The sequence below is a fragment of the Triticum urartu genome, chromosome 6 (assembly GCF_003073215.2).
Source record: "Triticum urartu cultivar G1812 chromosome 6, Tu2.1, whole genome shotgun sequence".
NCBI lineage: Eukaryota > Viridiplantae > Streptophyta > Magnoliopsida > Poales > Poaceae > Triticum > Triticum urartu.
Genome location: NC_053027.1, coordinates 10209587 through 10226320, shown reverse-complemented (window position 1 = coordinate 10226320; position 16734 = coordinate 10209587). Strand labels below are relative to the sequence as shown.

The 16734-nt window shown below is 44.5% G+C and overlaps 2 protein-coding genes across 2 annotated transcripts; one reads left to right on the top strand and one right to left on the bottom strand.

The window, feature by feature from the left end:
- Window positions 1–234: 234 nt before the first annotated feature.
- Window positions 235–7132, top strand: LOC125513274 (dihydrolipoyllysine-residue acetyltransferase component 2 of pyruvate dehydrogenase complex, mitochondrial-like). Its single transcript, XM_048678345.1, has 19 exons — window positions 235–416; window positions 1196–1289; window positions 1916–1989; window positions 2072–2169; window positions 2538–2578; window positions 2969–3024; window positions 3134–3208; window positions 3307–3399; window positions 3518–3766; window positions 3848–3920; window positions 5039–5115; window positions 5202–5287; window positions 5383–5458; window positions 5563–5630; window positions 5714–5780; window positions 5856–5951; window positions 6027–6129; window positions 6568–6663; window positions 6751–7132. The coding sequence occupies exons 1-19, from the start codon at window positions 381–383 to the stop codon at window positions 6819–6821; spliced, it is 1629 nt and encodes a 542-aa protein (XP_048534302.1). The 5' UTR covers window positions 235–380; the 3' UTR covers window positions 6822–7132.
- Window positions 7133–12633: 5501 nt separating this feature from the next.
- On the bottom strand, window positions 12634–13487 carry LOC125512294 (agamous-like MADS-box protein AGL80). The gene has a single exon (XM_048677390.1). The coding sequence runs from the start codon at window positions 13460–13462 to the stop codon at window positions 12779–12781; it is 684 nt and encodes a 227-aa protein (XP_048533347.1). The 5' UTR covers window positions 13463–13487; the 3' UTR covers window positions 12634–12778.
- Between the last annotated feature and the right edge of the window lie 3247 nt (window positions 13488–16734).

The following is a 16734-nucleotide window of genomic DNA, read 5'->3' as shown; positions in this document are numbered from 1 at the left end:
CGAGAATCTAAGTTCGAATTAAGAGTCCGTTCTTTAGAATTGTCTCCCACACGAGAATCTAAGTTTGAATTGTTTCCATTTGCCTCTTGTGAAAATCTAAGTTTGAATTGTTTTCATGAATTTGCCTCTTGAAAACAAGGAGAAGCCAAAAGCCAACCCTCCTCTCCCTCCCCCGTCCCTACGGCGACCCTGGGCCGGGCTGGCGGGCTGACGTGGCACCGCATCCCGTACATAACAGAACGGAACGGCGACCCCCGCCCATCTCCATCCATCTCCACCTTCCCCCTCCCTCCCCCGCCACCGGCCAAACCCTAGGCCAGGCTCGTCGGCCGTCCCATCCCAACCCCGGCCGCCTCTCCGCGCCCGGCCGCCCGCCCGCCATGTCCGCCGCGCAGCTCCTCCGCCACTCCCGCAAGGTCCGTGTCCCCCCCCCCCCCCCCCCCCCCCCCCCCCCCCCCCCCCCCCCCCCCCCCCCCCGTGGGAGAGCGATCTCGCGTCGCGCCGTAGCCCCCGGAATCCGGCCGCGCAATGCCGTGTCCTCGCCGGATCCCGCTCGACGGGCTTCCGGGCGAGCGGGCAGGAGTAGTAGGCAGGTAGGTAGCCATGCGCGGCGCGGCGCCGTTCTGATCGGGAGGGAGATCCGACGCCCCGGTGGCGCGATTTCGGGTTGGGTGTGACGCGCCACGACAGAGACTGAGGAATCGGCCGGATGTGTTTGCTTTATTCCTGTGATGATTGATTTGTAGTGCAATTCTACAAGCATGGATCGGCCCGTTCGTTTCTAACCGGCAGAATCATAGGTCGTTCGACGCTTGCTTTGGTGCGAATTATGATCATCGGGCTAGATACCCTCGGATTCAATGGTGCTCCTTCCAATTATTTGCTAGTAGAAATGCAAGGTACTGCTGTAGATTCCTTGCTGCGGCGCCACACACACTTGGACCGGTTAATTAAGCCCCTGAGATAGTAACCGTGTGCAACTGTTTGGTACATTCCTCATCCGATTACTTGTCGTTATGTCCCACTGGCTGACTCTCTATGGCCGTTGCCTCTCATCTCTGATGTAAGCTTAGTAACCGCGTAATAACCATGGGTTACATTTCTTGTGCATCTAATTACCTGTCGATGCGTTTACGTTGTGAACACGCCATTGGCTAACTATCCGTGGCTTTGCCGTCTGCTTTTGGTAATGCAGCTGCGGAGCTTGCGGAATGCTGTAGATTGCGAGCGCACCAGCCTTGCTCGCTACTTCTCTACTGGTTCTGGGTCCTCTGCCGTAAAGGAAAATGGTATGCTTGTTTCTCGCCATTTTATGCTTGATCCTTATTTCTTCCAGTGATTACTATGCCTCTGTGATCTGTTTTAGAATTAAGTTGGAGACGCCCTGTCCGATGACTTACTATTGCTATAACTCTTATGTTACCCAAGCATGTAAGTGTCCTGTTACTGGCTAGTTGTGCCTGTGCTTGCTGTTTGATATTGGTTGCCCCAGATCCTCTAGAAGACCATGCAATGTTCTTCTTTTTTCTCAGTCAGCTTGGGGTATAACAAACAGTATTTTATAATGTGCAGGGTCTAGTACATAGGTATATAACATGAACCATAGTTGATTGGTATGCTTACATTTTTACAAACAAAAGATGACAATGTAGATTAAGTAGATGTGTCATTCTTGTTTCCAGTGCCATTACTCTCTTTACTATTCTTTGTATTCCCACTAGACATGCTTCAGCTGACTGAGTTAATCCCTGTTATTTATATTATGGTGTGGTTTGTCATCTATCTACTTTAGATGTGCCCCTGCTGTTTACTGCAGTCAGTAGCTCTCTTTATTTCTCTGGGAATTTACGTGCACAGTGAGAAGTGTGTGTGTCACTATTGGTGATATATAATCTAGTCCTTATGGTTTCTGCAGGTGTTGAGAAAAGAATTGGAGGCGCCAGATTTTCTCAGTACAAGCAACCTGGGAAAGAGCTCGAGACCTTCAAGGTTATGTCCCTGTAAATTCTGCTCTGTAATTGAAATCCTACCATCTTGTCCTGAGATTCTAATTTCTTGTTCTATTTTTCAGGTGTCACTAGGAGGAGTAAACGGAAGCTCCACTTGTAGAAGAATGCTCATCAACCGTGCCCCAAGTGCTGTTACTGGCCTCAATGGTTCATTGTCATGGTATAGTGTGATTTTCTTGTTACACCGTTGCTGCCTTTACATTTCTGCATGCCAATGTATCAAAGGATAACCACCTTCAAAAAAGGGGAACATTAACTTGAAATATTTGACAATTAATTAATATAAATCATGAAAAAACCAACCGTATCTTGCAAAAAGTCGTTGCATTCCTCACCACTTTTCAGTCATATACATGAAGAGTGATTTACTTTTCTATAGCACAATAGCTAACCCAGTTTATGATTGGAGTTTTCGTTGTCCATTTAGAGTGGTTCCTATCAGAAATGCGCGATGGCTGTACTCTTTCCTTTATAATGTACAAGAATACCACTTTGAAGGTGTTTGTCTTTTTTGTTGTCCTTTTTCAGTGGGCGAGTAGCTTCAGCAAGGTCTTTCTCAAGTAGTGCAGGTACTCCCGCACCCGCTCTTGGATGTTCGTTTATGCCCTTTGAATCAAATAACATCATTCGATAACCAGAAATTGTGAATCTTGTAACAGATTTGGTATCTTTTTTCGGGCAACTATTATGCCAGAAGGCTGCCTTCCATCCATATCTAAGCATTACAACATATTAGGATTTTTTCCACATCTATTTCCATATAAAATTTCAGGGTAGTTCTCTTTTGTGCCGCATCTAAGCATTTTGTTTGCTTTGTACAAAAGTTATAGTATCTTGAATTCTGGGTCCCACATCTCCGCCATCATTTTGGTTCCTGTATCACAATTCTTTGAGAACCCCAATTAGTATAGCATAAGCCAGATCCCATATCAGATGTCCTAACATACTGCTTATTCCAGACCTGCCACCACATCAAGAAATTGGGATGCCATCACTGTCACCTACAATGACTGAGGTATTTGTCATCCAAAGTTATTATTATAATAATGGTTAGATTGAACCCAGAATTCTGTGTCTCTATTCCTTAAAATTATAGTACAATATGATACTTGTATTGTCTGCAGGGAAACATTGCCAAGTGGATTAAGAAGGAAGGAGACAAAGTCTCACCTGGTGAAGTTCTGTGTGAGGTGGAAACGGTAAGATTCTTCATCTCCAAGTTCCATATTCTTAGTCAGCACATACTTACAGCTGCAGCAGAAGCTAAATAACATCTGTATGCATTTCATCTAATTAGGATAAAGCCACGGTAGAGATGGAGTGCATGGAAGAGGGCTATCTTGCTAAGATTGTTCAGGGTGATGGTGCCAAAGAGATTAAAGTTGGCGAGGTATGCATTTACTGTCCAAAGAACCTATAATTGTCTGCCTATTATTTCATATTGCAGTACTACTGCTTGCATGTTTTGCTGACATATATTGGTTGCATTATGTGGCCTATGATCTTAGGTCATCTGTGTGACCGTGGAAGAAGAAGGTGACATCGAAAAGTTTAAAGATTACAAACCGTCGGCTGCAGATGCGCCTGCTGCTCCTTCAGAATCAAAGGCTACACCAGAACCTGCAGCGCCAAAAGTGGAGGAGAAAGTACCTGCCAAGGCTCCTGAACCGAAGGCCCCAAAGGCCGGAAAAGCTTCTCGATCTGGTGATAGAATATTCGCCAGCCCCCTTGCAAGGAAATTAGCAGAGGATAACAATGTAAGTCTTTATTTGAGTTAGTCTAGGTAGTTGCTGTATGCAGTGCAGTCAATGAAAACATGGATGTGTTCTTTCAAACAGGTTCAACTGTCAAGTGTAAAAGGCACTGGTCCTGATGGCCGTATTCTGAAGGCAGACATTGAAGATTACTTGGGTATGCTATTTTCTCCTCTAATTGCATTCCTGAGATTGATGAATGGTTCTTTGATCTAATCTAGTATCTCTTGCTTGTAGAAACTTAGTATAATGACTGCTTGAGTAAATCTTCAGCATTGACCATTATACAAATTGAATTTTAACTAGACATTTACCTGGCTATGCACTTGATCTTAAATCTTGATGTCTGTTGATTTGGAGGTTTTTTTGGTTGTACTATGTTGTTGACTTGCCGTGTAGTTGTGTGTTCTTGTTAAGTGTGATTTTCTAGAGCTCAGAGAATTGATTTTTGACACATTTAATTGCATGTGCATGCCAAATTAGGTTAACTAGTTATGCAAAATACAGTCTACTACTTACTGACCTTCCAAGCTATGTGGTACATGCTAGTGCATTTCATTTCATGTGTGCTTAGAAAATGGAACTCCGTAGAGCTGGACTTGTTCTCCAAAAGACTACATATATGAGTGTCTATGGTTACAGGATTTTGTAATTAATGCGCATCACATACACTTCTCGTGCTATCTGCTAGCTATCCTAGAGTCCTGCAAATAGCAGCAGTTGGGAGTCGCTGAGCCGGAAACTTTTCTGGAAAAAAAGTTGCAACTCTTACGCGTGTCATCCATACTCCTTTTTGGCCTGTGCTTGCTCGTATCCATGGACAGCATCAACCAAATCAATCCATGTTCAGAAAACCTTTGCATTGTGATCTGAATTAGCTTGACTGATGTTCAAGTTTTGCCACTGAAATTCATTTATAGTCTGCTGTTGCTCTTTAAGGCGATCACATACACAATTGGATGTCGTAAAGACCTCTATACCCGCTCTCATAAAAAACAACTCCATGCTTTTTATGTGCCATTCTTGATTCTGTTCCTTTTTCTTTTTCATCGCGTGAGTTTTCTACTGCAAAGTGTGTGGACGAATTGCGTAGTATTCAATTTTTTTACCAGCATTCTATTGAGATCCAAGTAAAATTTCTGAACTAGGCTTGATCCCTTCCTCTAGGGGCATGCAGCCCATTATGTCATGCATTTAGCTTTGCTTCTATTATGTGAATCAAATGGGATCCAACCAGTGTCTAATGATTATTTTTGCTTAACAAATCTTCTGTAGCCAAGGGTGGCAAGAGTGAGTCTTTCGCAGCTTCAGGATTAGATTACACTGATATTCCAAATGCGCAGATAAGAAAGGTATGTTTCAGCATTGAAGAATGCCGCTGAGACTTTTTTCGTTGATCCTATCTGCCTTGTAGTGTTTTAACTCTTATTCTTTTCAGGTTACTGCAAACCGCCTCCTAGCTTCTAAACAAACCATCCCACATTACTACTTGACAGTTGACACATGTGTCGACAAACTTATCAAGTATGTTTCAGGCCTGATTTTGTAAAACTTGCAGTGGATAATTTTAGTACCGAACTTTTGTCTAAAGAAGAGTTTTTCATTTTGTTGTGCTACAGGTTGCGAGGGGAACTGAACCCACTGCAGGAAGCATCTGGTGGAAAGAAGATATCTATTAACGACCTTGTTATAAAGGTACTCACCGGTTCTTATACGTACATTGTTGCCTTGTAAGTCGTATTGGGCTCATGTGGATTCTGTGATCTCCAGTTTTAAATTTACCTCTACGTTCTGCGCAGGCTGCAGCCTTGGCTCTTCGAAAGGTCCCTGAGTGCAACAGTTCTTGGATGAATGATTTTATTCGCCAGTGAGTTCCTACGGAGCATTTATACCTGTCACTCAAATTATATTGGCAAGAAATGTGATATGACAAATGTACATCTCATGCAGATACCACAATGTGAACATAAATGTAGCTGTACAAACTGAGCATGGATTGTTTGTTCCAGTAGTTAGGGTAAGCTAGTCAAAGCTAGCTAGTTCGGTTTTGTGCATTTCCCCCCGTTCTCTTAACTTATTACTTGTGGTGCAGGATGCAGACAAGAAGGGACTTGGTACAATCGGTGAGGAGGTGAAGCAGTTGGCTCAAAGAGCAAGGGATAACAGCTTAAAACCACAAGATTACGAGGTATTTATCGCATAGTAGATGATAAGTATGAAATCAACAACATTTTTCATTGACCATTTTCGTTCTCTGTTTCAGGGTGGCACGTTCACAGTATCAAACTTGGGAGGTCCTTTTGGAATTAAACAGTTCTGTGCTATTATAAATCCTCCTCAGTCAGCAATCTTGGCCATTGGTTCTGGTAAGAAGCCGTGTTACACTTTGGTCATGTACTGCCAATACGTTGGCCACAAAAATGCTGTTGCTACTTAGTTTGCATTGTGTACATAACAGTTTGGCATTTGTCAGTATTTTACCATTGTTATGGATAACATAGTCCTGTCGACCTTTTACCAGAACCTGCTATTGGAAGCCCAGTACATTGACCTAGACAATTGCATGATCCTTTACTTTGGCATTCTATATCCTAGTCCGTTCTTACTTCTGAGTAACCTTCAGTTAGTTCTGTAGGCAGGACTTGAACATTGTCCTAATGTTCTGTGCTTTTTGTTTCTGTATTCTACTTTGTAGCATAGTTAGATCTAGTTTCTGCTACTTTGATCCATTATTCATTTTGTGATGTCCTTAGTCCTCCCATAGGGATTTATTCAGTGCTTACCTGATCCTTTTTTTTGAGCAGCTGAGAAGAGGGTGATACCAGGCAGCGCGGATGGTCAGTACGAGTTTGGTTCCTACATGTCAGTAACAATGAGCTGCGATCACAGGGTTATTGATGGTACGCTCTTAATCTTTTGTGACATATAAATCGTGAGTCAGTTGAAATGTGGGCGGGAACTCAACAAATAATGATGTTTATCTGTAGGTGCAATTGGGGCGGAATTCCTGAAAGCGTTCAAGGGCTACATCGAGAACCCGACCACAATGTTGCTGTAAAGTTAGGAGGATGAAGCCTATTCTTGTCGAGTTCTTGAATAATGCACAGAACGGTGCTGTCCCGTTTTACATAACCTGGGCGCGGTCTCATGGAACCCACAGTCAAGAGCACAGAGCCAGCAAGCGAACACACAGGATGACCTGTTTTTTTGGATTGAAACGTCTTCTGTTCGTTTTACCTTCTGTTTCTTCCCATGAATGACCTGATCGATGTAGGTTGGACTTGCATGGCCTGTTGAGCTCATTTTTTGCCAGAGAAACTCCTGATTATAGGATTTGCATTTTTCCTAATATACACGCAAACTTAACCAGGAGGCTCAGTAAATGGTTCGGAACAATAAGTCATGTTGGAAGAAACAGCTACCTAACCCTGTACGGATTAGAAATCCATCAATGGTTCGTCTTTGCCATAATCATGCTGAACCGACGTGCTATTGTGTTTCCAAATTCCATCAAGTCGGTTGTGATTTCAAGCGTGCTAAGCCACCTATTTATTCCGACGGAGGCACCACGGTTCTGCGCAGCGCATCAATCCGTCCATCGGCAATGTCGAGCTCTGGTTTCATGGCGTTCGAGATCAGCTCGAAGTCCCACAGCCACCGAGCCATAGGCCAGGGCCTGGTCCGCGTCTACTCGCCGATGGCCACCGTCGGCGGCCACTGCTGGAGGCTGGCCTGCTACCCGTACGGGGACGCTCCACGCGTACCCGCCCTCACCCGCTTCGCCTCCATCTACCTCGAGCTCGTGAGCCATCCGACGCATGCCGTGATGGCCACCTTCGACGCCTTCGCCGTGCACGGCGACGGATCGTCGCCACCGTCCCACCACAACCAATGCGTGCACGTCTACTCGCCGGACGACCGCGGTTGTAGGAGTCCCCGCGGGTTTCCTGAGTTCATCCCCGCCGACACCCAATTCAACGTCAACGACATGACTGTCATGTGGAGGGTCACGGTTGCGCGAGACGCTTCCTTGTCGAACCAGCTCGGCCGCCTGGACCGACGTCGCCTTTGAGGTCGCCGGCGAGACCGCCCGCGCCCACCACGCACTGTGTTGGAACGTCTCCTCGCCGCGGCCGACCGGTTCGCGCTTGACGGCCTCAAGCTCGAGTGCACCCATAGGCTGCTGAGCACCGTGTCGGTCGACTCGGTCGTCGACATGCTACGCTTGGCCGAGACGCACAACTGCGCCGAGCTCAAGGCACGGTGTATCGGCTTCATTGCGATGATTCAGAATTTCAAGGACGTTGTGCTAACCGATGGCTTCGTGCAGCTCGCGGTAGAATCCCCAATGATTCTCGCCGAACTTAGGGAGAGGACTCACTATTTTGCATGATTTTAGGAAGAGGTAAATACACTGACAGTCCTATAAAACTTGTACGCGATAGTCAGTTTGGTGCGAAACTTATAGCAAAAATAGACATGGGTATGAGGACTTGATTCACCGTATATTGACGAATGAGATCATTGTGATATTAATTTGTGTCTTGGAAGATACCCGTCAAGATGTGCTTGCGACGTATCCAATTGAAGGATGTGTCCAAATAACGTCTGGACCGAAACGCGCCCTGCATCAAGAGTGAGTTGTCCAACCAAAGGTCCTATCCATCACGTGGGGTTACCTCGATAGTTAAGATAGACTCAGACAAAAGCATTGGACGTTTAATGACTACACATGTTGTATCCTCAGTGAAATGATCCATGCTACCATACTAACCCTCCTATCACCGGGTGTTCAAAATAGCACTTCACGGTCTTCCTTCCCTTAGCCCCTTCGTTGCTCGATCTCTATGATTCTAGGTACTTGCAGGGACGAAGAACGCGGACAAGACAATAGATAATTAGAAGATAAGTTTATTTCACACATACGGGACCTGAATTCAAAGTACTTTCATTGACCCCTCCAACAATTACATAGGGTTGTAGGGCTATGCCTCAACCCATGACCTTACCGAATCACTCACACTTAGTGATCAGATTGCAAGAAGAAACCATTGAAGAACACATCAACATGAATGAATGATTGATAATATGGTATTACAATAATTGCCCGATGCGATACACGATTACAAGGTGTGGCGAACTTGGGGATGAATGCTGTTGTGATGATGATGGAGGTGGCTATGGCTATGGAGATGGAAATGGCGGTGACTAGGGTTTATGGATACTCCTGATGATGAAGATGGAGTTGCGGCGTCTCTCTATGATTGCGAGTTGTTCTAATCTGATTCTGGTGTTGGCCCTTTAATAATAGTTGTAGGGCTGGACAAGACGGTGCCGTGGACACCTCATACAACCGCACATACAAGCATGTGCAGTCATATGAGATGCCATCTTGCACTCTGGTGCACTTGTTGTGCCTCCCACTTGGCTCCTCTTATCTCCTCTTTGCCCATATATGTGCTTGATTTAGTCCATGTATAGCCCAATTTCTTGTGGATTCATGAGTCATTAGTACAAATATTGGAGCGTATATCTCGGTACGAGCCCATGGAAGCCGATGGGTGAGGGCTGCAGGGTAGAGAAGGAATTCCCCATCTTGGCCAGGGTGTCGAGGAAGAAGATGTTGAGGCTGCTGCTGCCATCCATCAGGCCCATGGGAGATAGAAGCCCCTGTCGATCGGATCTAGCACCAAGGCAAACTTACTAGGGCGGGGACGTAGGTCGGATGATCAGCACGATCGAAGGAGATTGTGGCATCAGACCACTCCTTAAGGTCGGTTGGGGTCAACACGGTCGCGTAGACCCCGCGCCGGGAGAGCTTTTGAGGCCAGTGCGTTTCCACAGCCGGGAAGATCACGTTGATATCAATTGTTTGGGTGGGCCGGTGGGTTCATGAAGGTCCAGCCACCTCGAAGCTGACTTAGCTTCATGCGCCTTTTCGCAACTACTTATGGAGAGGCGTGGATGGCTGTGGTGTCGGCGTGCTGGTTGAACAGGAACTCGATGTTCCCGAAGTGGATGTAGTCGATGACGAGAGGGGGCATCACATCATAGAGCAACCCTCAATCGCCGACCTCAAGCTCGAAGGAGCCAAAGGTGAAGGTCTTGCTCAACATGAAGTCGTCGGGCATGTATAATTAGCCGATATGGGTTCATTCTCCGACCAACGTAGCCTATGCCTGGCGCGCCAACTAACAGTGGATAGTCCAGACTACACCCACGGTAGGGTAGCAAACATGTCCGGAAGTACTAGATCGTAGGTTACACAGAGAGTTTACCGACGTTCGGGCCTCCAGGAAGGAGTAACACCCTACATCCTTCTTTGTGTTTGTATTCATGGGTGGGTATACCTCGTACAAGGGATTACAATGGGAGATGGGATGATGGATACAGAGGTAGATGGGATCGAGAGCCCCGTAGCCTCCACCTATATACACGGTGGTGGTTAGGGTTTTATAGGAGGCATATCCAATCTTGGCCATCGCCGTGTTGACTTGGGTGCCAAGAAAACCTTTAAATGCCTATCCAGCCCTCCGAGCTCCCTCCTGTCACTAACTCCTTGGCAGGCCCTCCGGACCTCGTGGTAGCTATGCTGTCGAGCTCCCTATGGAGCACCCTGGTGTATTACACCCTCAGTTTCTGAGGGGAGTCCAAAGCTGAGAAGGTCCACAACGCCATCCATGTTTGTTCTTGTTACTTCTTCCCACTTCTCTAGCAAGTACCTCCATGGAATGACTTGCACATTGAGGTGCACCATGATACGTCTCCGTCGTATCTATAATTTTTGATTGTTTCATGCCATTACTCTACAACTTTCATATACTTTTGGCAATATTTTATATTATTTTTAGGACTAACATATTAATCCAGTGCCCAATGCCTGTTTGTTATATGTTTTCTTGTTTTGCAGAATATCCATATCAAACGAAGTCCAAGCATAATAAAAATTTGCCGAGATTTATTTTGGAATATATATGATTTTTGGGAAAAAGAATCAATGCAAGATGATGCTCGAGGGGGCCACAAGCCCATGGGGCACGCCCCCCTACCTAGGGCATGCCTAGCAGGCTTGTGGGCCCTCTATAAGGTGGTTGGTGCCCTTCTTTTGCCGCAAGAAAGATAATATCTGGAAGAAAATTGTGTTAACATTTCAGCCCAATCGGAGTTAAGGATCTCCGGGAATTTAAGAAATGGCGAAGGGCCAGAAAACACGAACGAAAAACAGAAGAGAGCGGAGAGAGAGAGATCCAATCTCGGGGGGAGGGGGGCTCCTGCCATTTGGGAGCCATGGAGGCCAAGGACCAGAGGGGGAATCCTCCTCCCATCTAGGGGGGAGGGCAAAGAAGAAGAAGAAGAAGGAGGGGGGCTCTCTCCCCTCTCTCCCAGCGGCACCGGAACACCGCCGGGGCAATCATCGTGTTCGCGTGACAGCGATCTACTCCAACAACCCCGTCATCTTCATCAACACCTCCATCACCTTCCCTCATCTATATTCAGCGGTCCACTCTCCCGCAACCCGCGGTACCCGTATTTGAACATGGTGCTTTATGCTTCATATTATTATCTAATGACGTGTTGCCATCCTATGATGTTTGAGTAGATTTTTGTTGTCCATTGAGGTAATTGGTGAATTGCTATGATTGGTTTAATTTTCTTGTGGTTATGTTGCTGTCCTTTGGTGCTCATCATATGAACGCGCATGTGGATCAGACCTTAGGGTTAGTTGTATGTTGATAGGACTATGCATTGGAGGGCAAGAGTGACAGAAGCTTCTTCCTACCATAGAAAATACAAGACTGAAGGGGGACCAATATATCTTAATGCTATGGTTGGGTTTTGCCTTAATGAACTTTAGTAGTTGCGGATGCTTGCTAATTGTTCCAATCATAAGTGCATAGAATTCCAAGTAAGGGATGACATGCTAGCGGTGGCCTCTCCCACATAAAAACTTGCTATCAGTCTAGTAACTTAGCCAATTGCTTTAGGGACAATTCCGCAAATCCTACCACCACTTTTCCACACTCGCTATACTAACCTAATTGTACTTTTAGTAAAACAACACCTAACTTTTATTTTCATGTTCTTTATTATCTTGTAAACCTATCCCTTTACACTACAAAGTGCTACTAGTTTTTTTCTTGTTCTACGTAAACCAAATGTTAAGTGTGTGTAGAGTTGTATCGGTGGTCGATAGAACTTGGAGGGAATATAAATTCTACCTTTGGCTCCTCCTTGGGTTTGACACTCTTATTTATCGAAAAAACTACAATTGATCTCCTATACTTGTGGGTTATCACACCAATGCCCGGAGTGGATTCATATGTACGATGTTCTATCACAACATGCACCCGATAGAGTTCGGGGTTCTCATAGTAGCTTGAGTATAGCTCAAACACAATGCCCTCTCAGGGGTGGCCCGAGACCCGATTGATGATGAAACTGGTTGACACAATCACCTGGTTTTGAAACTTGCCAAAAAATATTGAGGATGTAGAAGCCATTATCCTGGCGCTCAATGTCATACCTACATTTTCTTAAAATGAAATGTAGCATCATAAATCTTTTAGTACATGAGACTTTTTGCATCAAACAATTAATGTGCTCTAGTTTTCCTAGAATCATTATGGTTTTGTATAGGCGATGTGCATCAAGGTATGCCAAAACTGGGAGGTAGCACTTCATGCATGGTTGGATCGTTTGATGCAATACTAAGAGGAAAAAATATCATTTTGCTCGAGCAAAAGCATGCTTGACAAAATATGTTGACATAAAGAGTAGGTACAACCTAAAAGTTGCAACCAACTGATAAAACAAATAGAGCATGGGGGATATCCATAATAAAAATTTAAAAGAGTAAAATAAAATTGTCTTTGCTCAAAGAGCAAGATTGAGACCGAATGTCTCATCTTATTGACGATGCCATCCATGCATCTTATTGGCCATGCCAAAACTAAATTGAAAGAGATGAGGACCATGTAGCTAGTCATGCGCTACATGTAGAGTTCATCTACCAGCTTACATATTCATGTGGCCACGAGAGAAGACATCGTTGTTGCCGTCATAGCCACAAGTATTGTCACCATCGTAGATCACGGTGGTAGGGGCCCTTTCGAACCTCATAGTGTTAAGACAACCCTCCTGTTGCTGTGGTGGTGCCTGATACATAATTGGAGGCCCCATGCCCCTGCCATTGGTGACGTATGGTACCTGGGCTTGGTCGACTGGTGGCTGCCCACTCATTTTTGTGGTGCATTCACTCAGGCTCTTGAGGATAGAGTCCACCTTCGAGCCCAGGGCTGTGAGCTCCTCGATGTTGTCTGGGAAGTGGCCACTTTTTAAGGCCTTATACAGGAGAATCTTGGTGTGCTGGTCCTGCTCCTCGCGCCTAGCCTTCTGGACCTGCTCTTGGAGCTGTACGATACGCTCACGGAGGATGCTCTCTTGGTCCATCGTCTTCTTTAGCCGCGCCGCCTCTTGCATGCTCTTGAACTGATTCAGGATAGCCACTGCCTCGCCATGGGATGGGAACACCTCTGGCACCGCCATGCCCTCGCCATACACGACCACACATGCCTTAGCATCGGGCATGGCGGCCACCTCGCCTGCCTTCTTCATCAGGATCTTAGTGTGCTTCTTCAAGGCATTGCGCCGCGCCGAGTTATTGCGGATGTACCGAAGGGCCACCTTCTTGCGAGCCATTGTCAAGTGAGGGAAAAATCTGCAAATGAAGGAAAATTGCTTGTTTGGGTGAGTTGAAAACGAAGGTATGTGGGGTGGATTTATAGTGGAGGATCTACGAGGATGAGGACGCTATAACCATGCCAATGGAGGATCTGATAGATCTGGAGGCTGATCTTAATTGTGGCCAGCTGTAAATTCGGTGTCCATTTAAAATTTTAGATTTACTTCCTAAAACCGCAGATTTCATCAATCAATACGAAATTTCTTGTAGATCGAAGGAGAACATATATGGAAGGTTTCTACATGCATCTTTACTAGTAGGACATTCCTATTTTAGCAAGATATTGCCAATTTTTTAATTTAATGTTATCCTAAGTTGAATGTTTATTGAAAATATAGATAATCACATCGAGTGTCCATTCCTTTTTGACAATGTTAAGGAAATATCCATGAAGTATCACTCCTACTAGATGACCTGTTGCGCCATTGGCGCACAGACAAACTGCAGCCCGGAACTTAAGCTAACTATTTGAAGGACATTTTTCCTTGACCGTCTGCAAATGATTATGTTTGTATCACATATGTATTTGCCTTGATAATGATGTTGCAAAAATAGCCTAGAGGCAATAATAATTGTATTATTTATTTCCAAGTTTATGACAAATGTTTACGTTCCGTGCTATAACTACTATGGCTCTCGAGTCTACAATAACTAAGAGGCTAAGAGGAAAACTCATATGACCGTGTAAAAATATAAACGTTAAAATAGATTCCTTGTCTTGCCTCTAGGACTAGCTCAAGTGTTGCATGATGGTTCTATTTTCCTGAACGATCGTGTCGGCAACATTGAGGGCACGATGTTAGAAGAACACTTGTGTTGAATTGACCCAAGTTGGATTTTGTACTAGGAGATGATTTTGTCATAAGTCTATAGTCATAACATAGGAAGTTAATGTATCCATAATTCCTTAGACCATGAGAGTATCGAGTCACTCCATACTGGTCGATGCACTTTTGGGTTGTTCTAACTGTAATAGGGTGATCATAACAACAACTTATAGGTTTATGAAAAACCTATGATGATGGACTAGATATATCTCTAGGTGTAATAGGCGATTTGCTCCTACAATGATGGAGAGATAGTCTTAGGGCCCTCTAGGTGTGACAGTATCCATCATTGTCTAGCTAGACACAACATGATTTGTTCACGTGGATGCCAAAATACGAGAATGAGAAAAAAGAACAAAACCGGTAACACAAAGACTGGTATAGTAAGCATGTGTTTGACTCACAGGGATACCGATATATCTCACCACATGATTTTTTAAAGCATGGTGAAGCAAAAGGAATTGCACATGGGAATTGACACGTCTCGAATGTATCTATAATTTATGAAGTATTCATTCTATATCTACATCAATCTTGTATGGTTTTGACGCACTTTTATAACATTTTTATGGACTAACATATTAATATAGTGCCCAGTGCAAGTTCCTATTTTTAAAAATATTTTTCATTTGGCAGAAAAAGCATACCAAACAAAGTCAACCACAATAAAAATTTACGACTATTTTTTATGGAAGGAAAGAGACCTAGGAAGCTTCAAGGGGGAGCCAGAAGTGCCTAGGGGGCCCACAAGCTCAGGGGGCACGCCACCCTAGGGCGCGCTTATACGTCTTGAATGTATCTATGGGACTAACCTATTGACATAGTGCCCAGTGCCACTTGCTGTTTTTTGTTTGTTTTTTTACTTCGCAGAATATCAATACCAAACGGAGTCCAAATGCCACAAAACATTTTGGAGAATTATTTCTGCCCAGAAGACACCCAGGAGGCCCAAGAAGTGCACGAGAGGGGGCCTATGGGGCCCACTAGGCACCAGGGCACGACCTGGTGGGTAGTGGAGCCCACAGGCACCCACTCCACTGACCTCTGTCTCTATAAATACTCTAAAATCCCAAAACCCTAGGGGAGTCGAGAGAAAACAATATCCGCCACCGCAAGTTCCAGAACCATGAGATCTAATCTAGAGGCCTTTTCGGCACTCTGTCGGAGGGGTCAACGATCACTGAGGAGTTCTCCATCATCCTTGTTTCCCTCGGATGATACGTGAGTAGTTTACCACAAACCTATGGGTCCGTAGCTAGTAGCCAGATGGCTTCTTCTCTCTTTTTGATCTTCAATACAATGTTCTCCTCGATGTTCTTGGAGATCTATTTGATGTAATGACTTTTTGTAGTGTGTTTGTTGGGATCCGATGAATTGTGCGTTTATGATCAATTCTATCCATGAATATTATTTGAGTCTTTGCTGAACTCTTTTATGCATGATTGTTATAGCCTCGTATTTCTTCTCCGAAATTTTGGTTTGGTTCGGCCAACTAGATTGATTTTTCTTGCCATGAGAAGAGGTGCTTTGTGATGAGTTCGATCTTGCGGTGCTCAATCTCAGTGATAGAAAGAGACATGACACGCATGTATCATTGCTATTAAGGATAAAAAGATAGGGCCTATTCCTACATGAATAGATCTTGTTTACATCATGTGATCATTCTTATTGCATTACTCCATTTTTCCACGAACTGAATACACAAGATGCATGCTGGATATCAGTCGATGTGTGGAGTAATAGTAATAGATGTAGAACCGTTTCGGTCTACTAATCTTGGACGTGATGCCATATACATGATCATTGCCTTGGATATCATCATGATTATTCGCTTTTCTATCAATTGCCCAACAATAATTTGTTTACCCATTGTATGCTATTTTCTCGAGAGAAGCCTCTAGTGAAAACTACGGCCCCCAGGTCTATTTCCTATCATATTAAATCCAAAAATACCTTGCTGCAATTTTTTTATTTATTTTATTTTGTGTTTTAGTTAGATCTATTTATCAAATCTCATACAATTTAATCTATCTCAATACCGAGGAGGGATTGACAACCCCTCTTACGCGTTGGGTTGCATGTTTTTGTGGTCTGTGTGCAGGTGCTGTTTACATAGTGTTGCTTGGTTATCCTACTGGATTGATAAACTTGATTTCATAACTAAGAGAGATACTTACCTTTGTTGTGCTGCATCATCCTCTCCTCTTCGGGAAAATACCAATGCAGATACAAGCAATCACACGCCATGTGAGCTTGTGGGGCCCTTGGGACTCCCCCTGACGGGAATCCAACATTGCAAATCTTTCCCTAATAATAAAGCACAGATTGACTTTGTCGGGTTCACCGTGAGAATATGCTTTTTTCTCATGTCATAATAAGCTTTTATAATTTGCATGGACAAA